Source organism: Anarhichas minor, unplaced genomic scaffold (genome assembly GCF_050575085.1).
Source record: "Anarhichas minor isolate MPS153535 unplaced genomic scaffold, ASM5057508v1 ptg000048l, whole genome shotgun sequence".
NCBI classification, from domain to species: Eukaryota; Metazoa; Chordata; class Actinopteri; order Perciformes; family Anarhichadidae; genus Anarhichas; species Anarhichas minor.
Window position 1 is genome coordinate 472,500 of NW_027466494.1, and position 21,702 is coordinate 494,201.

Below are 21,702 nucleotides of genomic sequence, written 5' to 3' on the forward strand. Positions count from 1 at the left end.
TGGAATTAGTGAAATAAATCAACTTTTTGATGATATTCTAATTATATGACCAGCACCTGTATATATATATATGTATTATAAATGTTCTGCTGGCTAACACTGACACCTGGAGTCAGAGACGACACACTGCATGTACTTATGTTTCCCACCACCTGTTAATGGATCAATTCTTTGCTTTTAAGATTGTTATTGAGTTTGATGCCAATAAGAAATTTATAAAAAACTTTTTTACTTTTTCCGACATACTATACTAAGACTTTTTACTTTTTTCGACATAGTATACTAAGACTTTTAAACTTTTTTCGACATGCTATACTAAGACTTTTTACTTTTTTCGACATACTATACTAAGACTTCTTACTTTTTTCGACATGCTATACTAATACTTTTTTACTTTTTTCGACATCCTATACTAAGACTTTTTTCGACATGCTATACTAAGACTTTTTTACTTTTTTCGACATAGTATACTAAGACTTTTTTACTTTTTTGGACATAGTATACTAAGACTTTTTTACTTTTTTGGACATAGTATACTAAGACTTTTTTACTTTTTTGGACATAGTATACTAAGACTTTTTTACTTTTTTGGACATACTATACTAAGACTTTTTTACTTTTTTGGACATAGTATACTAAGACTTTTTTACTTTTTTGGACATCCTATACTAAGACTTTTTACTGTTTTCGACATGCTATACTAAGACTTTTACTTTTTTCGACATGCTATACTAAGACTTTTTACTTTTTTCGACATGCTATACTAAGACTTTTTTACTTTTTTCGACATGCTATACTAAGACTTTTTTACTTTTTTCGACATGCTATACTAAGACTTTTTTACTTTTTTCGACATCCTATACTAAGACTTTTTTACTTTTTTCGACATGCTATACTAAGACTTTTTTACTTTTTTCGACATAGTATACTAAGACTTTTTTACTTTTTTCGACATCCTATACTAAGACTTTTTACTTTTTTCGACATACTATACTAAGACTTTTTACTGTTTTCGACATGCTATACTAAGACTTTTTTACATTTTAGCGACATGCTATACTAAGACTTTTTACTTTTTTCGACATATTATACTAAGACTTTTTTACATTTTAGCGACATGCTATACTAAGACTTTTTACTGTTTTCGACATGCTATACTAAGACTTTTTTACATTTTAGCGACATGCTATACTAAGACTTTTTACTTTTTTCGACATGCTATACTAAGACTTACTTTTTTCGACATGCTATACTAAGACTTTTTTACTTTTTTCGACATGCTATACTAAGACTTTTTTACTTTTTTCGACATGCTATACTAAGACTTTTTTACTTTTTTCGACATGCTATACTAAGACTTTTTACTTTTTTCGACATATTATACTAAGACTTTTTTACATTTTAGCGACATGCTATACTAAGACTTTTTACTGTTTTCGACATGCTATACTAAGACTTTTTACTTTTTTCGACATATTATACTAAGACTTTTTTTTACTTTTTACGACATGCTATACTAAGACTTTTACTTTTTTCGACATATTATACTAAGACTTTTTTCGACATACTATACTAAGACTTTTTACTTTTTTCGACATGCTATACTAAGACTTTTTTTGGACATACTATAATTAGATTGTTTTGACATATTTTCCAAATAAAATAGAAGCACAAAAAAATGAACAAACACAAAAAACCACAGCAGAGACGACCTGTAGTGCTGATAATCATGCTTTATTAAATCAATAATTGGAGAAAAACTCAAGGAGGCTGCGAAACGCTAACAACTCTAACTTCAATCAAAGCAAAGTGCTGAGCGCCACGCGACACTGCCACGTCACTCCGTCCTCGTTTAGACGCGGTGGTCGGCGGTTGGTTGGTTTTCGGCTGCCTGGCGGCGCCCAGCTTGACTGACTCCTAAAATCTAAACACACAAACACTCTGCAGACCTCCGAGAGACAGCTCTGCTTCTGCAAAACGAGCAAAACAAGGACGGACTCTTATTTTACCCGTGATTTGCCGGGTCGATGGTGCGACTGAAGAGCCCGAGCGAGCAGGTCGGTTTGCCAGAAGCAGAGCACAAAAAAAGAAAAAAAAGAAACACTTGTGCTCAGGGAGTGCAGGCCGCTCGCACTGTGAGCGTGTCATTGAAATGGCGGTACGACGTAATCAGTCAGAGCGCGAGGTCCGGTCGTCCTGCTTACATGAGGGTAGATGCAAACAGCACTCGGGATCTCACGCTCGTGTTACAAAGCGACAGCAACGCGGTGCCGTCGAAGTTCTGTCTCCGATTGAGTTAACGTCAACAGGGAGCCTCTCTACCTGTTGAGGCGATCTTTAGACTTCAACGTAATGTTGAGGCACAGAGTTTAGTTTCTCCGTTTAACAGGGTATTCGTTCCTCGTGGAACTTTCTCCTGTTTAAACATTTTTAGTTTCATTTTAGTTTCAGTTAATATTATTGTCATAAATAACAATGCATACATTTCCCATAACCGTTAAATTCGGCTATATACATTATGTACATGTCAGAAAAATGGATCAAAAATCCTAAGTCATAGTTATCCAATATGGCACATTTTATAACAACGTTAGACTCTGAGTCTAGTTTGGCATAAATTAATGTCAAGATTGGTACAAAAATAGTTCATATTTACAAGAACAGAAATCCAGATCTTTGTCACGTAGATTATTTCGCTCGATTAATAAATAAAAAGGCATGGAAGTAGGGAAAAGGGGAAGTTTGGATATTTTTTTCTGTTTTCGTTTCTACGCTGATCGAATGCTAATGTGAACAGTCGCCATGTCGGATCCGAGCTCGTTGGACAGCTTCAGGGTATAAGTCCCGGCGTCTTCCTCCTTCACCCCGGTGATGATGAGGGTTGTCAGGTCTTCCGAGGTATCGATGTGGAAGCGTCCGCCGGCCGTCACCTCGATGGTTCTGCCGCTGCGGGACCACTGGATATGTTTGGCGTCGCCGGAAAAGGCGCAGGTGACGGTCAGGACTTTGCCCGGCTCGATGCTGATGTCCTCCGGCAGAGCCTCGATCCTGGGAGCAGAACCTGGAGACCACAGTGCATGTAGATCAGTGCACACGGAGTTTTTAAAATAAGATTTAAGAGGCCACTAGGGGGATGGGTATCGGTAGGACCTTATCAAGACTCCTTATCGGTTCTTTTTGATTATATTGTGAGAAAAAAAGATCAACATTGATTGTTATTCTTGTATTAATTATCCTCTTGAACACTAGCCCTATTTTTAGGCCTCTGCTCAAAAATTGCATGCCCATACTTAAAAGAGTGTAAATCTGAAACTACAAGGTCTATTTTAATAATTTTGATGGTATAATACAGGTAACACTTGTGAGATGTGCTGATATGTGTAAATATTGTGTATATGTTACTGGTTAATAACATATACACATATGGCACAGCTCAAATTGAAAAGGTTTCAGGTTCGCCTGAAAAAAAAGCATTTGTGTTGAAAATATTACTTGAAATAATGCCTAAAAATGTCAATGGCATAGCCACAGTCATAGCACAACATGTTTTACAGTCTCTAAAACAGATTTGACTTCGATTGAGTGAAGCAGGCCAGCATAAACCAAGCAAAGTCGAGCAAAATTCTCATTTTTGGAACCAGCAGTTGCGCTGCTGTATTCTAATTTTATATACTATATAACTAAATATTAACTATATATTCACTTGTCTTCAATAATCCTAATAAAGCAGTTTGGCATCATTTGGCATCATTTGGAGCAATTTTGTGCTGTCATATCTGTCATCCATAAAATAAATTCCTGAGTGCATGTGTCTATGTAAGCCTTTGTAAGGCTTGTGATTGGCCGATTTAATCATGTGACACCTTGTTGCAAGCGGGAGAGTCCAACAGAAGCCATGAAGGGGTGTTTGAGAAGCTGCCGGTCCGTTTACTCACCGAAAATCTCGATATGCTTGACTAAACCCCCATGTCTAAATTCATTGGTCCAGCTGACTGAATGGCTGGCATTCTCTCATTCATTCTCTCAGAGCCGCCATTTTACTTCACACACACGGAGGGGGAGACGGATTATAGAGCTGCTGCATATTTCAATGGATTAGCTGCGTTTTTCGTCACGAAAATCAGCAAAAGGTACGTGGCGGTTCAATTTTTTTTCTGGGGAGCAGTGGGTTGTTGGTTGGCGTTGCTTATATAACTTTTGAACGGTTTGAAAGAGAGTAATTTGGACACGGCCAGTCGTCGCCGGGTCGAATCACGCCCCTATCCATCCGCCATGATCACTGCCCGCTTTGTCATGAGATACCCAAACAAAGAGCATAGTACGCAGATTTTTGGCCAAAAAAACGTGGTATTGTGGTAAATCTTCTAGATATCTTCTAGATATGATCTTAGTTCATGTATAATTGTGTTTTGCAGTGTGTAAAATGGCTCCCATGGTTGTGTCGCCCAGAATCTCTTTGTTACACAGGTATATGATATGTCATAAAATATCATTTCATTCGTTTTGCAAAAGTGAATTGTACACGTGTGTACTCTGTCGCCCCCCCTCTAGCCCCCTTTAAAGGGAGTAATTTGGACACGGCCAGTCATCGCCGGGTCCCTCTAGCCCCCTTTAAAGGGGGCTAGAGGGACCAAGAGTAGCACCGGTTCCTGTTTAGAACCGGGTTTGGCCACAGTATTTGACAACAGAGAATAAGGAATGCAGAAGAGCATTTCGATTTTTAAAATCCAGCTAATAAAAACGCGTAGTGTTGCTAAATTAACTTGGGTGTGTTTTGCATTGGAAGTTTATGGTTTGTAGCTATTCATTTAAAAAAGAAGTGCCTTTTTGCTGCCTCTGAATATTAAAGTGGAAATGACAAAGCTACTTTTAAAAGACCACAAAAGAACAACTATTTAACAGATTTCAATCCCGATCTTACCGATTGCTCTGAACGAGGATCCCTCCATGTGGGAGGAGCTGCCGGAGCTCATGGCGTACGTCTCAGACGCCATGGAGGATATGCTGGACATGGACATGGTCTCAAGCTTCATCTCAGCTGCCATGCTACTGATGGAGCTGGACTCCATCATGGAGGACATCATGGCATGCTGGGCGGAGGAGGAGAAAGAGGACGACTCCTCCATCACGTGCATTTCCTTCTTCATCATCATGGACGAGCTCATGGATGAAGAAGACTCCTTGTGACTCATCGTCATTGATCCTGACGCTACGGATGGAAACAGTAAATACATTAATCTTCAGGATTTGATATTGGGACTAAATCTGCTTAGATACTTGAGGCCGGTGCTCACCCTTAAGTGCCAGTTGCTGCTCTCGGTAGGCTGTGATCTTCATTCGCATGGACTGGAACACCTGTCCGCTGAAGGAGAAGGAGGATTTGGAGTCTCCTCCCTCTGATGTCATCTCACAGATGTACTCTCCCTGATCGCTGTCTGCTAGGTCGTGGATTAGAAGGCTGCAGGAGCCCTCGGAGTAGTGCGCCTCAAAGCGGCTACTCTGTGAAAGCCTCCTCCCGTTCATGTACCACACCACCTCCCTGACGTTGCTCTCGCAGACACAGGACATCCTCACCGAGCCCTCGCTGGCCTCGGCCCTAAGCTGACTCAGGACCTTGGGAGGTTTCGGGATCGGGGATTTGATGGTGGGTGGAGACACAACCCTCTTGGGGGACATGATGGGAGGAGGAGACTTCACCCTCGGAGGTGATTTGATTCCTTCAGGCTCAGGGGACTTCAAGGCCCTCGGTGACTTAATGTCTGAAGGTTCCGGTGACTTGATCCCTCTTGGTGACTTGATTCCTGCAGGTTCTGGAGATTTGAATCCTATTGGTGATTTGATTCTTGCAGGTTCTGGAGATTTGACACCTACTGGTGATTTGATTCCTGCAGGTTCTGGAGATTTGAATCCTATTGGTGATTTGATTCTTGCAGGTTCTGGAGATTTGACACCTACTGGTGATTTGATTCCTGCAGGTTGTGGAGATTTGACACCTACTGGTGATTTGATTCCTGCAGGTTGTGGAGATTTGACACCTACTGGTGATTTGATTCCTGCAGGTTCTGGAGATTTGACACCTACTGGTGATTTGATTCCTGCAGGTTCTGGAGATTTGACTCCTACTGGTGATTTGATTCCTGCAGGTTCAGGTGACTTCACTCTCTCCGGAGACTTGGCTGGTGGTGGTGACTTGTGTCTGGGTTCAGATTTCATACCCTGTGGTGACTTAACTCCCTCAGGTTCAGGAGATTTTACACTTGGCGACTTTATACTCGGCACTGGCGAAGTCACACTCGGCGTTGGAGACTTCACACTTGGAGTAGGAGACTTCACACTTGGAGCTGGTGATTTGATTGAAGGCTCAGGTGACTTGATGCTCGGGACCGGGGAAGCTACGGAGGGAGCCCGTGATGTGACTGAAGGCTCTGGTGACTTCACACTGGAAGTGGGTGACTTTACAGCTTTGACCTCCTCTTTGGGAGCCGGTCTGCGGATGGTCAAGGTGAAGTGAGCCTCCTGTCTGCCTGCTGAGTTCTCTACCACCACCGTGTAACTGCCCTCATCGGAGGCTGTCACGGAAGAGATCTCCAGGCTGGACTTGTACTGAGTGGTGGTGACCTGGATGCAGTGAGATGAGACGATGGCTCTGCTCTCTTGCATCCATGTCACAGTTGGTGCAGGCTCCCCATCGATATCACAGGAGAATCTGGCTGTCTCTCCCTCTGCAACCGTCACAGACTGGGGTTTGGTGAGGATTTTGGCAGGAAGAGAAGGCTTCACCTTGTGGACAGCAACTTCCTCAGATATAGCAGCAGCAGAAGACGACTTCAGTTTAGCTTCAGACAAGGTGCGTTTCGCGGTGAGAGAAAACTTTTCCGATGAGTAGGAGGAATCAGATGACAGGTATTCAGCAGAGGCATACTTGATGGATGAATCATACCTCTCAGCAGAGGAGTATCTCTCAGAGGAGGCGGCATATCTTTCACGGGTTGAAACCTCATGTGTCTCGGTGAGCTTAGACTTGCTCTCCTCCACCTGAAGGTGGGACTCGGAAGCATAGCCAGCTTTGAAGTGGGTGGTGTGATAGTGGTCGATTCGAGTGACTTCAGGGAGATATCCTTTGGGAACATCCTCGTCCCTGCGGCGAGAGGAGAAGGTGGTGTAGCCGCCACCTGACACATCGAGGGTGGCGTAGTCGGAAGCTTCTCCCTTGGAGTTGGAGCACACACAGCGGTATGTGCCACTGTCTTCCTCCTGGCAGTCCAGAATAGTGATGGACAGAACACCGCTCATGTTAGTGAAGACATATTTCTCACTGCTTTCAGTGATTGCAGTTCCATTGTGGAGCCACTTGACCTCGGCCTCTGGCTTGCTTTGTATGTTCAGGGTGAATTTGGTGTCTTGGCCAATCGGTATGCGATGAGAGCGCATCCTGACGGTCACACGGGGCGTGTGGTCCAGGCTGAAAGGTGTCTGGCTAACCACCTGATATTTCCTCTCGGACTTCAGGGCAGCCTTTCTGGCCTCATAGCGGGACATGATGTCAAAGCGGGCGGACCGCTCGAACCTGGAGGAGGAGCGGGATGACCTCTCAACGGATCTGATGGGGCTGGGAGAGCGAGGACGGGTCCTCTCAGGGGTGGGGGACCTCCTCAACACGACCTCGCCCTCTACTTCCACGGGCAGCCTGGAACGTGACGGTTTGATCAGCTCTGAGACTGGACGCATGAGCTCGATGTACGTGGGAGAAAGTGACCTTCTCCTCCTCGTGAACTGAGAAATGGTGCGTTTCTTCTTTGCTTCAGTGACCTCGACAGCCTCGTACCGCACCTCCTGCCTGCTCTCTTCAAGTTCCACGGCACGCCGCTCCATGTGTACAGGACTGCGGGTGGGAGAGGCAGAAAAGCCTAGTTCCAGTTCATCCTCCAGCATCATTTTCTCCTCCTCGGTTCTCCTCACGGAAAGGTAGTCATCCACAGGCATCAGCAGCTCCTCATCACTAATGGCTCCCAGAGATCTCCTTCTGGATCTGAAGGAGACCTCGGATTCAGGATAAAGTGAACAGCGGGCGGGCCTGACAGTCTCCAAATCATCCAGAGTGAGTTTTGGAATTCGCCATCTTGGCCTGTACTGGTCGGTGATTCTAGGGAGGGGCATGACATAGAACTGCTCCCACCTGGACAGGCGAATACGTCTCTGCCTCTTCTGCACAATCCTCTCCATCTTCTCTGAAACCTCATACTGGTCCCTAAGTTTTCTGTACCACTTCATGTCAGAGAGAGGCACAAACTGTTTGATGGCTTTGTCCTCATCCAGATTTCTGGGATCATGGACCAGAGGCTCAGGGATCTCATAAGGCATGAAGATCCTCCTCTCCTCCTCCAGCTTCTTGGTCACGGACTTCTCTACTGAGATGTCAAACTCGCCCTCAACGTTCTTGGTGCTTACTGCAGGCTTGTACATCTCTGCAGCGAATTTGAGTGCATTCTGGGCTGTGGGGTTGAAAGGTACGAGCTCCTCGGTGGCAACAATTTGCAGAGCCATCTTGTTAGTCTTTTCAATTTGTTTCTGTACGTGTCTGTATTTCTCCTCCTTGCTCTTGTACTCTCTCCTGGTGTAGGTAAGGCGGTCCACCTTCAGTGTAGCCTGGCAGCTTGCAGAGCCAGCAGAGTTGGTTGCGGTAACCTTGTACACACCGGCGTCCTCGAGCAGAGTATCTCTGATGTGCAAGATGTGGTAGTCAACGTCCTCCTGTATGATAACAACCTTGGGACCGAACTGTAGTGAATGGCCGTCCTTCTGCCATTTCAGAGTAGGAGTCGGGCTTCCTGAGACTCTGAGCTCGAAGCGGATGCTGTATCCCTCGACACAATCAACATTAGCCAGCAGACGTTTGAACATCGGCCTCATAGTTTCCTCAGTTACAGGATGAGGTGTCACAGTGAGACGGGCCTTGCAGCTGTCTTCTCCAAACTTGTTGTGGGCCATGACAGTGTATTCTGCATCATCGTCCAAACTCAGGTTGTGGATCATCAGCTGGTACAGACCCTTATCACTGGTGAACGTGTACTTCCTGTCATCTTCACCTGGCTTGATTCTCTCCCCATTCTTTAGCCATGTTACGTGAGGGTCCGGGTGCACAGTGATAGTGACACCGAAGCGCACATCTTCGCCAATGTAGGCAGAGCGATTGTAGAGAGGCAAAGTAAACTCTGGCGGCCTCTGCAGGAGTTTAGTCCTGTCAACTCTCCTCCTCAGCTTCTTGATGGAGCGGCTAATATAGTACTCTTTGATGCTCCTCACTGTCTCAACAAAGAGCTCTCCGTAAGCACTGTCCTCTCCATCATCACTCACCACCTTGCATCTGTACACACCATCATCACTCTCGTCAATGTCCTTGACATAGATGCTGGCAAAACCATTAGTGTAAGTAATTTCATACTTGGCGCTTGCGTGTAGCTGACGGTTACCGTGGTACCATGACACCTGAGTACTCTTGTCGTAGTTGGTGATGCTACAAGTGAATCTGACGTGACCGCCTTCTTCAGCAGAGCCATGCATGACTGGGCCAGTGCGAATGCCATGGTACTCAATTCCAATCTTCACTTTACCCACTGCCAATCCTCTCTGGTTCTTGAAGGCGCCACCATAGGCAACACGAGCTGCCGATACAATGGTATCGGTCCTCTTTACCAGAGACTGGTAGTACCTTCTGTGTTTCAATGTCCTAATGACCTTGCTGCTGACATTCTCAATCTTCATCTTGAGCCATGGGTGCTCCAGAGCCTCATGGGCTGTCATACGGAGCTTCCTGTCTTTGACCAGCAGTCTGTCGACAAAGTCCATAGCCTCCAGGCTGATGTCCTTAAATGCTTCACTGTCAAAGATGTATTCACAGTTGGAGATGTTCTCAATCATCTGAGTAGTGGACTCTGCCCCAAACGGATTCAGGCCACTGAGCAAAACGTAGGCCATTACACCAACAGACCACATATCAGTGGCTGTCGTGACCATGTCGTGACGGTGGATCTCAGGGGCACAGTATTCCGGAGCTGAGAACGGCATTCTGACATTTTCTCCTGGCACCAGTAGCCTAGCCTGGCCCATCTCAATGATCTTTATGGTGGTGCTTCTCCTTGTGGTGTAGACAATGTTGTCGGGGCGGATATCAAAGTGGCCGAAGTTGTGGCTATGCATGAAATTGAGGGCAGAGCAGACTTGTCTCAGGTAGTGGACAATCTCCTGCTCCGTAAGCTCGAAGTTGCAGGTGCCAAGGCGCTCGAAGATGTCAACTCCAGACATGAATTCAAAGATCAGGATGATCTCCTCCATGCTTTCAAAGTATTCATGCAGGTAGATGATATTCATGTGCCTTGCTGCGTTGAGGGCTTCAATTTCTCTGAGAACCAACTCACGGTCAGTTCCTTTGACCTTGATAAACTTGGCCATGAAGGTCTTCTTTGTGGCAATCTCTGTGCAGCGGTGGACCACTCCAAACTGGCAGCGAGCAAGTTCCTCAGAGATGACGTACTTGGAGGACAGCTCCTTCACCTTGTAGAACAGAGCCTCCTCCTTGGTGACATCTCTGGTTTCGTCCACTTCCTCGTCATAGTTCCGAATCACAGACTTGTCTTCCTTTGTGGTGATGGGCTCTGTTGGCTGAGAAGGAGAGCTCCGGCCAAACTGGTTTTCGGCGATGATGCGGAACTGGTACTTGGTCTTTCCGAATATGTTGATGATGGTAATGCTACAGTCAGCGGTCTGTCCAGCACGGATCCACCTGTCAGCAGTGGTGGGACACTTCTCCACAATGTAGTTAATGATGTCGCTTCCACCATCATTGGCAGGTGGCTCCCAGGTCAAGGTGATGGAGTCCCGAGCAATGTCGCTGACGACCAGACCCTTTGGAGCATCAGGTATGTCAGCCACGTTCACCTCAATGGTTTGCTTGTCCGTTCCGAACCTGTTCTTTGCTGTTATAGCGTAGTAGCCAGTATCCTTCCTCTCCATTCCCTTCAGGAACACCAGGGAGGTGAAAGACCTGGTGGTGATGACTTGGTGATGAGCAGAGTTGGAGAGGATCTCCTGACCCTTCTGCCAAATGATTGCTGGCTCAGGCTTGCCAGAGATAGGGATCTTGATGGTGATGTTATCACCACGGACAGCATGGACTGCTCCCATTCCCTGGAGCTCCTTCGGCAGGTGGATCTTAGCAGGAACTGGAATTAAAATAGATATTTATTAAGATGTATTCAATTTAAGGAAGTACACTTGCAGAGGATGCAGGAAAATGGATTCTAGAAAACAAGAAAAAAATGTTGCAATACCAAAATGATATCATTACCTTCCACCTCCAGGTTGGCTGTTGTAGAGATGGATCCTGAGGAGTTGGTTGCTCTGATTTGGTAAACTGTGGCATCGGTCTCATCAGCGGCAGTGATGACCAGCTGGTAGTAGCCTCCCTTGAACTCCTGGGCTTTAATCTTGGTTCCATCTGCCTCTATCTCTTTTCCACTGCGGTACCATTTCACCAAAGGTTTGGGATGTCCCACCACCTGGTCATGGGAAAAATAACCAAGTTAAAGCATACCCAAGTATAAATGTTGACACAGCATTTGACTTCTTGAAAGTAAAATTAAATGTAGTTAAAATAAAGTACCTTGGTGACAAAGGTGGCATTGGCTTGGTATTTGGCGGTTATGTCCCTGATCTCCTCCCTGAACGCGGGAGCACGAGGAGACTGGTCGGACTTGGGGATGATCGGCGCTGAGATCTCACTCCAGTCGCTTTCACCGCCCAAGTTCTCACACTTGACACGGAACTCGTACTCAAAGCCCTCGATCAAGCCTGTGACCTCGAAACTGGTCTCCACCATCTTCTTGCTGGTTACTGACATCCACTTGTTCTGCTTCTTCTCACGTTTCTCCAAGTAGTAGCTGGAGATTTTAGCTCCACCGTCGCTGCTTGGAGGCTTCCAGCAGACCACACACGAGTCCTTGGTGGAGCTGATGATGAAGGGCTGCTGTGGGATGCCAGGTTTTTCTGAGAAATAAACCGGGAATGTTACTGCAGTGCTCATACATACCTGTGAAGTTAGCCCCATTCTCTACAATGTAGCCACAGAAGCCAAAGCTGGCAAACAAAATATGTTTGGACTTACCAAATGGACTCTTAACGATGACCACCGATGGGATCTCCAGAGACTCACTGACTCCGTATTGGTTCTTGGCAGAGACTCTGAAGTAGTAGCCGGCGCTCTCTATCAGGTTGGGGACACGGCAGTTGGTGCCAGAAACGGAGGAAGACACCAGGTGCCACTGCTCGCCTTCTTTGGCCTCACGTTTCTCCACAATGTAGTTGGTGATCATGGAGCCGCCGTCGTCCTTTGGAGCCTTCCAGCTGATGACAATTGAGCTCTTCAGCAGGGCGTCAACAACAATAGGGCCCTCAGGGATGCATGGTTTATCTGGAGAAAAAAGGTTGTTTTTATTCATATACATGGGTCTAGTAAGAGTTATTTTTAATTTATATGTTTGACAAAGAATATTTTAGAGTTAAGAATTTAGAATGTCTAGTCAATCTAACTTGCAGATTGCATGGTACATGGTTTTCTTATTGACTTTCATTTGAAATATAAAGATAATACAGATGTCTTCACTAGAGGCTATATTCTTTAATATTTAAACTTTCTGAGTTTTGTACTATTTCCTGTTCTCAGAAGTCTGGTGTTACCTTGGATTTCAACGCGGAGCATAGTGTCGACGGTTCCGTACACGTTGCTAAGCTGCACCTTGTAGCGGCCAGCGTTGGTCTTCCTCTGGACGTTCCTCACCACCAGGTGGGAGTAGCTTTCAGTGTTTTCAATAATAACATTCTCGGATGCGTTCAGAGGCTTCTTGTCATAGAACCACATGATCTTGGGGATGGGACGTCCAATGTAGACGACATGGAGGCGAAGGCTGGTGCCGGCCCCGGCAAAATACTTCTCTTTCATAGGGAAACCAGGGTGGAACTGAGGCGCCGCCTGCAGTCGCAGTTTGCCACTGGTCTCGACCTCTCCGGCTTCGTTGACGGCCCTGCAGGTGTAGCTGCCCTCGTCTTCCTGCTCGTCCGTCAGGATGCTGAGAGAGTGGTTACGGCCATCTGAGCTCATCTTGTACTTGCGGCTCTGGATCAGTTCCTTGCCATAGCGGTACCATTTGATCTCAGGCAGAGGTCTGCCAATGATGCCACAGGTGAGAGTGCCGGACTCACCAAGCTTGGTGGTTACGTCCTCGATCTCGTCCTTCATAGCTGGAGCCTCACCAACTGCAGAAACATCAGCAAGGTTTGATTTTAATCTAGATTTGATCAGCTTTTTACATTTTGCTGTAAACATTCTTGCAATCCTGATGCTGCTAGCTCAGTAACTGCTGTATATAAATTATGATGACATGCACAAAAAACACAACATTCAACTACACATGATTTCTTGTTTAACTTTGTAAGACGCAGGTCGCATCACAAAGTGGCTGCGAGATTTTGATTTAACAAACATAAATACATGTTAAAGACATAATCACATAAACGCCTCTGAATTCTGCACCAGCTCACCGCTCAGTTTGGTCTTGATGCCCATGGGCGTGCGGCGAGGTCGGCTGAGTCCAGTCACGTTCTCAGCGAAGATTCTGAACTCGTACTCGGTGGCCTCCATCAAACCGCCCATGGTGAACTGACGATCTTTGGAGCGCTCCTTGTTGCACTTCTTCCAGGCACTTTCTCCCGCCTGCCTGAACTCAATCCAGTAGCCCAGAATCTCCTTTCCACCGTCATGCTCTGGCCTGAGCCAGTGGATGGTGATGCAGTCTTTGGTGATGGAGATGATGTCGATCTCTCCTGGTTGGCTAGGTTTGTCTATAAGGAGACAGACAGGAGGAGATTAATACTCAGGGGGAGTATTGCTCAAAGCAAGACTGCTTTGTTTTTCAAAGCCTCCTCTACTTAAACTAGTTATTTGTTTATTCATGCAGAAATAGGCATCACGTAATGTTAACTCACCAAATGGATCTTTGCAGACCACGGACTCTGAAGCAAGACCAGGCTCGCTCAGCCCAATGTCGTTCTGAGCCACCACTCTGAACATATACTCTGCATCGGGGATCAGACCGGTGACGTTGTACATGGTAGTGGTGATGTGGGTCTTGTTGTGTCGGACCCACTTCTCCGTCGACACCTCTCTCCTGTCCACGTAGTACCCTGTGACGCGGGAGCCTCCATCGTCCCGGGGTCGGGCCCAGGACAGAGCCACCGTGGTCTTGGTCACGTCCATGATCTCTGGTGGGTTGCTGGGAGGCTCTGGTGGGCCTGGAGGTGAAATGTTAGCGCAATCAATATTGACAACAACAGCTATTGACATCAGAATTACAGATATATATTGTGTTCAATGTGTATTTCTAATCAGAACACGGCCTATTCACTTATTTTGGCCAACACATACTCAATGCTACGAGGGATTGGACATTCAGAACAATCGCAAAACAAAACTCACAAAGTGGTGTTTTCGGTGTAACAGCCTCCTCAGACTTGAGAGATCTGCTGACGCCGAACTGGTTCTCGGCAGAAATCTTGAAGTGGTACTGCACATTCTCCTTCAGGCCCTTCACCACCAGAGAGGTCTCAGCTACCCGGGAGTCTACGGTACACCAGGCAGCCTTGGGTACCTCTCGCCTTTCCACGATGTATCCCAGAATGTCGGAGCCGCCATCATCTGACGGTGGCCTCCAGCTGACCCGGACCAATCTGGCCTGAATGTCATCAAACTCCAGAGGGCCTTCTGGGATGTCAGGGCGACCGATCACCTTCACCTGGAGTAGAGATATACAGAAAATTAAGCTCCAAATACACTTCTGTTACTGAAGTACATTTATCTGCAAGATGAGCAGCTCACCTTGATGTATACGGCCTTCCTGCCACATTTGTTCTCCAGCACCAGGTCGTAGGTGCCGGTGTCGTCTTTGTGCGCCTCTTTGATGACCAGTTCGGTGATGTCATCATGGGTGGCGATCATGGCCCGGTGGGAGATGTCCCGACCGTCCTTGGTCCACTTGCATATAGGGATGGGTTTACCCTTGATGGGCACAGACAGATGGACGACTCCGCCCTGCCGCACCACGTAGCCCTCTGCGTATCTTTGATCGAGCTCATAGTCGGGATGACCTGAGGAAGACACAAATTCGATTTTTGTTAGTTAAATTACAGATTAAAAGACAAAAAATATGCGTATTAAATCATTTAAAACAAAGTAAAAGTGTGACAGGTATTTGACTGTAAAATTAAACTGTAATTTATGGATTTTTACCGAGCATCTCCTGGACTTTAACCACTCCAGGAATATCAGCAGGCTCTCCAGAACCACCAGCGTTGCAGGCGATGACCCTGAACTTGTACTCGGCGCCCTGGGGCATGTGGGTGAGCGTGTACTCGCACATCTTGGTGGGCGTGGTGTTGCACAGTGTCCATTCCACCTGGTCCACCTTCTGCATCTCGATGAAGTAACCAGTGATGACAGAACCACCCTCTTCTTCGGGTGGCTGCCAGGCCAGAGAGACGGAGGTCCTGGTGGTATCGGTGACAGTGGGCTGAACTGGAGGACCTGGAGGCTCTGTTCAAAAAATACGGTGACTTTAGATAAATATGCTGACTCCACACTGGTAGGATTAATTCAAAATAGGTGGTGAGGCTTTCAAGAATGAAGCCCGTTAAATGACATTACAGAAGATCAGCAATAACACGTACCGATGGGATCCATGGCAACGTTGACGGCTGAGCTCTCACTGGGTTTGCCAGTTCCTCTGGAGTTGATGGCGGTGATACGGTATTCATACTCCAGGCCCTCTATCAGGCCAGAAGAGCGGTACCTGGTCATGGTGACGGGGTTCTTGTTGATCTTCATCCACCTGTCAGAGTGCGCCTCCTTACGTTCGACGATGTAGCCGGCAATGGTTGAGCCACCGTTGTCCTCGGGTGGTTGCCAGGTCAGGGTCATACCCTCGTGGGTGACATCAATCACCTCTGGACAGCTTGGAGGTCCAGGGATGGCTACACAGGAAAAAACAGATGGGCACAAATTAATAAAAGGGATTCACTGAACCTCTGAATTGTTGGAGCCCACAGGTAAAAGAAAGAGCACATAGAGGACAGAAAAAGTACACTTATGGTGGAAATATAACTCACTCTTAGCACTCTTGCACTCCACCACCTCAGACTGCAGGAAGCCGCCAACACCGAAGCGATTCATGGCGGCAGCGCGGAACACGTACTCTGTTCCCTCGGTAAGTCTGGTGAACTTGAAGCAGGGTCGGGTCACTGACTCTGAGATGGTGAGCCAACCTGGCCGGTGGGCGTCGCGCTGCTCCACCACGTAGCCGCTGACGTTGGAACCGCCGTCTTTCTCTGGAGGTTCCCAGCTGACCGTCACCGACACGCCGTCATTCTCCTCGATCTTCACCGGACCGACTGGGACGCCTGGTTTGTCTGGACGGACACAGGAAGACAGCATAACATTTTAATTTTACTTGATTTAGTAAAGCATCTGTATGGTTACAACATTTCGGGTCTCAAACGGTAAAATTGTTCTTTAACAGGCACAACTTCTCAGTTGTCTCCTTACCGAGGATGATGACCTTGATGACCTCAGTTGCCATTCCGACAGCGTTCTTCACCTCAAGCGAGTAGTTTCCCGTGTCGTTGATGGTGGTCTCGCGGATGACGAGGTGGGTGTATTTTCCGTTGCTGTCGATCTTGATGCGGTCCAGGCTGTCCTTCAGTTTAACGCCGCCAAAGGACCAGGAGCAGAACGGCTGCGGTCTAGCCTTGATGGGGATGTTGAAGTCGATGGGTTTGCCGCGGTGCACGTGGACGATCTTCTGAGGGATGCTGGTCATGTCGATCTTGGGCATCACTGGAATACACAGAAAGAGATGTTATATGTTTATTATATGTGAATGATTTCTGTGGAGAGTTTGTGTGATGATTTGTGGATGTGTTGTGATGTCTTTCTCACCCTTGATATCCTGGATGACGACAGGAGTGACGGTGTCCATCGTCTCGCTGGCTCCCCTGCTGTTGGTGGCTCGCACCCTGAAGAGGTACTGGTCGTTCTCGGTCAGAGACTGGATGGTGTGCTGGGACACTGAGGCCTTGACTGTTGCCAAGACGCTCCACCTGTCCGTCCCCACCTTGCAGGCGTCCACGACAAAGCTCGTCAGCCTGCTGCCGCCGTCGTGCAGCGGCTTCAACCAGTGCAGTGTGACGGAGGACTTGGTGACATCCACAACCTGGAGGTCCTGAGGCACCGACGGTACCTCGCACAGCAGCACGGCCTCGGATGTCTCACAGGGCTCCCCAACACCATAGATGTTCTCGGGCAGGACTCTGAAGAAGTAGTGTACTCCCTGCTCCAGACCGGTGATCCTGAACAGGGTCTTCCTACATTCAGTGGTGATACTCTTGTATGTCTTCATGTTGGCGTCACGCTTCTCTACAATGTAGTTACTGACGTGAGCACCGCCGTCAATGCTTGGGACGTCCCAGGTGATCACAACCGACTCCTTGGTGTAGTCCTTCACGTTCACAGAACTTGGAGGACCAGGAGTGTCTGCAGGAAGAGAAGATATTAGTGTGTTTTTACCGGAAAAACATAACTTTGCAAATGGTGCAAACTTTGTGCACCTTTTTTGTTTTTTACACATTTTCACTGTAATATTTGGTATCTGAGGAGACTTGGGATGACTTACCGTAGACTTTAACCAGGATGGTGGCGGTCTTCTTGCCAGACGGGTTCTCCGCCTCCACAACATATTTTCCGGAGTCATAGCGGTTGATCTTCTCCACCGTCAGTGCGGTGAAGCTGTCGGTGTGTTCAATGTAGCCGCGGCTCTGCAGCTCCACACCCGTCTTCCTCCAGGCCACCACTGGTGCTGGCCGGCCGGTGACAAACACAACCAGGCGCATAGTTCCTCCGGCGCGCAGACACACCGTCTTCTTCAGGTCGTCGGCCAGCTCCAGGTCGGGCATTTCTGAGAGCGGGTGGATAATAGTAAGTTCAATAATGAGTCAAATTGCCATGTAACAAGTTGAAATATGACACTGATAAAGTGTGGGAAACCCCTGTTTGGAAAACACAATTTGACCAAAAACATGCTAAACATGCATTAAAGTGTTGTAATACTCGGCCACTAGAGGCTGAAGTGCACCACGACCTCGTGTTCTAAATGGAACTAAGAGAAGTTATGTTTTCTTCCAGGTGAGTGTTATTTTACATAACTTAATATATGTAGTATATTGTGTTAGTTTTATCTAATTTCACAGAATAAAAAAAAAAGTAATAAACAGAAAAGAATGTTTTTTCTTACTTGCCTCTCGGGGTTCCGTACATACCTCAATATGATTCGCAACTTAATAAAAAATGTTTCGATTTTTTTTTTAATCATGTAGAAATTGTGTAAAATAAAATATAGAGTGAGATTTTATAGTAAGCCTATAAACTATGTGTTGAAATGACATTTTGTCTCACTGAAGTTTACTTTCTCCAACTTCTGCAGTGATAACTGTGTCACATCTTCAGTGCTGTGTGGATTTAAGGTAATTACTGTACTATGTTTCTGACATAACTCACCGATTGTCTCCAGCGGCTCAACCTCAGCGCTGGGTTCACTGAACTCCCCGGTCCCTTTGCTGTTGATGGCAGCTACTCTGAATCTGTACTTCTTGTTGGATGCCAGGCCGGCGGCCACGTACTCGTTGGTCTTGAGGGCTTTGGCGGTGGCGCGGTACCACTGCTCGGTGCCCTCCTCCAGGATCTCCACCACATAGCCGCTGACATCCGAGCCGCCGTCGTACATGGGCCTGGTCCAGGTCATGCTGATGCTGTGCTTGGTCGTGTCGGTGATACGAGGCATTGATGGAGGAGCTGGGGTATCTGGGAGTAGAAGGGGATGAATACAAATATGTTTTTTATCTACTTTTTCCGACATAATTCCATCAAATGGAAAAAATCTATTTTTGGGATCCACACAAAAATTTAAAATAGACCTTTTGCAACTGTTTTTAAAGATTGAAGACTATGAAATCTTACATGTGGGTTCTTTGCAGAGGATGTACGGCGAGGCGTCGCTCGGCTGGCTGTCTCCGGCAGCGTTGACAGCCGTCACCCTGAACTGGTACTCGCTTCCCTCCAGCAGGCCCGTGATCTTCAGACGGGTATCGTAGATGGTGTAATTCTTATTCACACGAGTCCACCTTGTCCAGAGAAGAAGCGAAAAGATACCATGAGAAAGAGAGAGATGCTAAGGAAACATATTCTTCTGTCCTTTATCTTCTTCAGAAGTCGTTCCCACCTGGTGCTGCTCGTCTCTCGTTTGTCCACCAGGTAGGTTTTGATCTCGCTGCCTCCGTCGCTCTCGGGCTTCAGCCACTCGATGACGACGTGCTCCTTACCCACCGCTGTGACCTCTGGAGTGCCCGGCTGGGACGTGAAGGCTGAGGAAGATCAGGTGGGAAAGATCAGAGTCACGGGAACAAATCTACATCCTGTTACATGAGGCCTAATTCTACGATGGAACAGGACATTATTGTGTACATATCATGTGTTGTGGCATTAATACATAAGAAAAATTTACTGTTTGTCTCCCAATAATGAAATATAATCTAAACTTTTGCTGGATATTACTGTAAATATTTCTATCTAACTGTTTTAAAACCTCTTGATCTGCAACTACATTTAGCAATCTCAAAATTTCAAGATAAAAATATCAAATTTAACAAGAAAAAACATGTCTACTGTATGCCCCAAAATCATGAATTTCTCAGGTAGAATTGTTGAAATCTTACTGTAGGCATTCCTGGCGATGACGGGTTCGGACTCCAGAGGAACTCCGGGGCCGAACTTGTTGACTCCTCTGACTCTGAAGACGTACTCGTTGCTCTTGATCAGCCTGGAGCTGACACACGACAGCGTCTTGCACTCGGTCTCCATGATGACCCAGTTGAGTCGGCTGGTCTCGCGGCGCTCCACGATGTAATGGGTGACGAGGTCTCCACCGTCCTCCAGAGGGATCTTCCAGGACACCGTACACTTCTCCTCCGTCACTCTGCTGATGGCGATCTTATCAGTTGGAGCTCCAGGAGTGTCTGGAGAAGAAATAAACAGTTACTCTACTAAAATGTTTTGTTAGGATTTTACAGCTGAACTCATGTCGTTTCTCCGCCGCTCACCCAGAACTTTAACGCTGACGACTGCGGTCTTGATTCCACCGGCGTTCTTGGCGGTCAGGATGTATCTGCCCGTGTCATATCTGTCGCAGTTCTTGATGACGGCCATGGCTCTGGTAGCGGTGTAGGTCAGCGAGTATTTCTCGCCGAGCTCTAGAATCTTGTCGCCCTTCGACCAGTAGACTGTGGGCTCCGGTTTACCGCCCACGGCGCCGTCCAGGATCAGGTCTGAGCCGGCATTGACCGTGATGGTCTCACCCACCAGCTTACTGTCCAGCACTGCTTTCGGAGGAGCTGCGGATAGAAGATTAGATTTTATATTATCAATATATTATTTTTGTAAAGATGCTACAGTATAATTAATAGCAAACAATGATCTTTGTTCTTAGTCATTTTTATCAAATATTCTATTCATGTATTTTGGGGTTCAAAGGGTTAATCTATAGATTATACTTTATGTGTCCCATATGAGGAACAGAAGCCTAAATGATAAAAGCCATAACTAGGTGTCAGCTCCTCCATGAGCTCTGAATCTAAACTGATAATGAATATGAACACTCTGCGACTCTTTAACTTACAGTACTCATCCTTGCATGTGACCGGTCCGGTGACCTCTGAGGGTGCACTTTGGACGCCGGCGGCATTCTTGGCGATAACACGGTACTCGAAGGTCTCTCCCTCTCCCAGGTTGGTGACGGTGAAGTAGTTCTCGCTGATGGTGGTGTAGTTGCACTTGAGCCAGCGGTTGTCGTCCCACTCATCCGTGCTGTGGACCTTCCTCTCCACCACGTAACCAACGATCCTGCTGCCGCCATCGTTGAGAGGCACGGTCCAGCACAAGGACACGGAGGACCGGGTGATGTCTGTCACCTCGGGTTTACCAGGAGGATCTGAGGAGGGGGGGGGGGGGGTATTTAAAAACTGTAACTCAGGCTTCATTAAGGTCTTTATGAACAGATTTAACCGTTTTAACTGATTAACAGATGAATTTGCTAACCAGTTGTTAGGGCCTTCGTCCACCAAAATGTTTTGTTGATTAGTCATCGTGCTAAACAGCACGATGACTAATCACTAATCATGTCATTAGTTCACGTATTTAAGACATGAATGTTTCCCTCACCAACAGGATTGAGCGCCACCACGGGTCTGGAAGCCTCGCTGGCCTTGCTGAATCCGGAGATGTTCATGGCGTACACCCTGAACTGGTACTCCAGGCCCTCGATCAGGCTGGACACCTTGTAGTGGCACTCCAGGCAGGGCAGCTTGTTCTCCCTCACCCACAGGATCGTGTTTCTCTCCTTTTTCTCGATCCAGTAGCCCGACACCTTGCTGCCACCATCGTCATACGGCAAGTCCCATTTGATGCTGATGGCGTTGGCGGACACAGATACCACATCTGGACGAGTTGGAGGACTTGGAGCAACTGTGGAAAAGAAGTGGAAGTGAGTGACA

At 46.8% G+C, this 21,702-nt stretch overlaps 1 protein-coding gene across 1 annotated transcript in view; it reads right to left on the reverse strand.

Moving 5' to 3' along the window:
* Nucleotides 1-1,715: 1,715 nt before the first annotated feature.
* LOC142971622 (titin-like) overlaps nucleotides 1,716-21,702 on the reverse strand; it is a 212,089-nt gene continuing 192,102 nt past the window's right edge. Inside the window, exons 228-252 of the mRNA XM_076112200.1 lie at nucleotides 21,371-21,673; nucleotides 20,829-21,140; nucleotides 20,254-20,544; nucleotides 19,870-20,169; nucleotides 19,377-19,518; nucleotides 19,115-19,278; nucleotides 18,656-18,958; nucleotides 17,775-18,056; nucleotides 17,042-17,635; nucleotides 16,649-16,939; nucleotides 16,213-16,512; nucleotides 15,775-16,077; nucleotides 15,338-15,640; nucleotides 14,927-15,195; nucleotides 14,528-14,843; nucleotides 14,038-14,343; nucleotides 13,594-13,893; nucleotides 12,733-13,308; nucleotides 12,161-12,466; nucleotides 11,660-12,042; nucleotides 11,345-11,555; nucleotides 6,315-11,219; nucleotides 5,295-6,119; nucleotides 4,922-5,203; nucleotides 1,716-3,061 (exon numbers count right to left, since the gene is read on the reverse strand). Of these exons, the coding sequence (XP_075968315.1) occupies nucleotides 2,769-3,061; nucleotides 4,922-5,203; nucleotides 5,295-6,119; nucleotides 6,315-11,219; nucleotides 11,345-11,555; nucleotides 11,660-12,042; nucleotides 12,161-12,466; nucleotides 12,733-13,308; nucleotides 13,594-13,893; nucleotides 14,038-14,343; nucleotides 14,528-14,843; nucleotides 14,927-15,195; nucleotides 15,338-15,640; nucleotides 15,775-16,077; nucleotides 16,213-16,512; nucleotides 16,649-16,939; nucleotides 17,042-17,635; nucleotides 17,775-18,056; nucleotides 18,656-18,958; nucleotides 19,115-19,278; nucleotides 19,377-19,518; nucleotides 19,870-20,169; nucleotides 20,254-20,544; nucleotides 20,829-21,140; nucleotides 21,371-21,673 (12,860 nt within the window). The 3' untranslated portion in view covers nucleotides 1,716-2,768. The remainder of the gene's footprint in view (nucleotides 3,062-4,921; nucleotides 5,204-5,294; nucleotides 6,120-6,314; nucleotides 11,220-11,344; nucleotides 11,556-11,659; nucleotides 12,043-12,160; nucleotides 12,467-12,732; nucleotides 13,309-13,593; nucleotides 13,894-14,037; nucleotides 14,344-14,527; nucleotides 14,844-14,926; nucleotides 15,196-15,337; nucleotides 15,641-15,774; nucleotides 16,078-16,212; nucleotides 16,513-16,648; nucleotides 16,940-17,041; nucleotides 17,636-17,774; nucleotides 18,057-18,655; nucleotides 18,959-19,114; nucleotides 19,279-19,376; nucleotides 19,519-19,869; nucleotides 20,170-20,253; nucleotides 20,545-20,828; nucleotides 21,141-21,370; nucleotides 21,674-21,702) is intronic.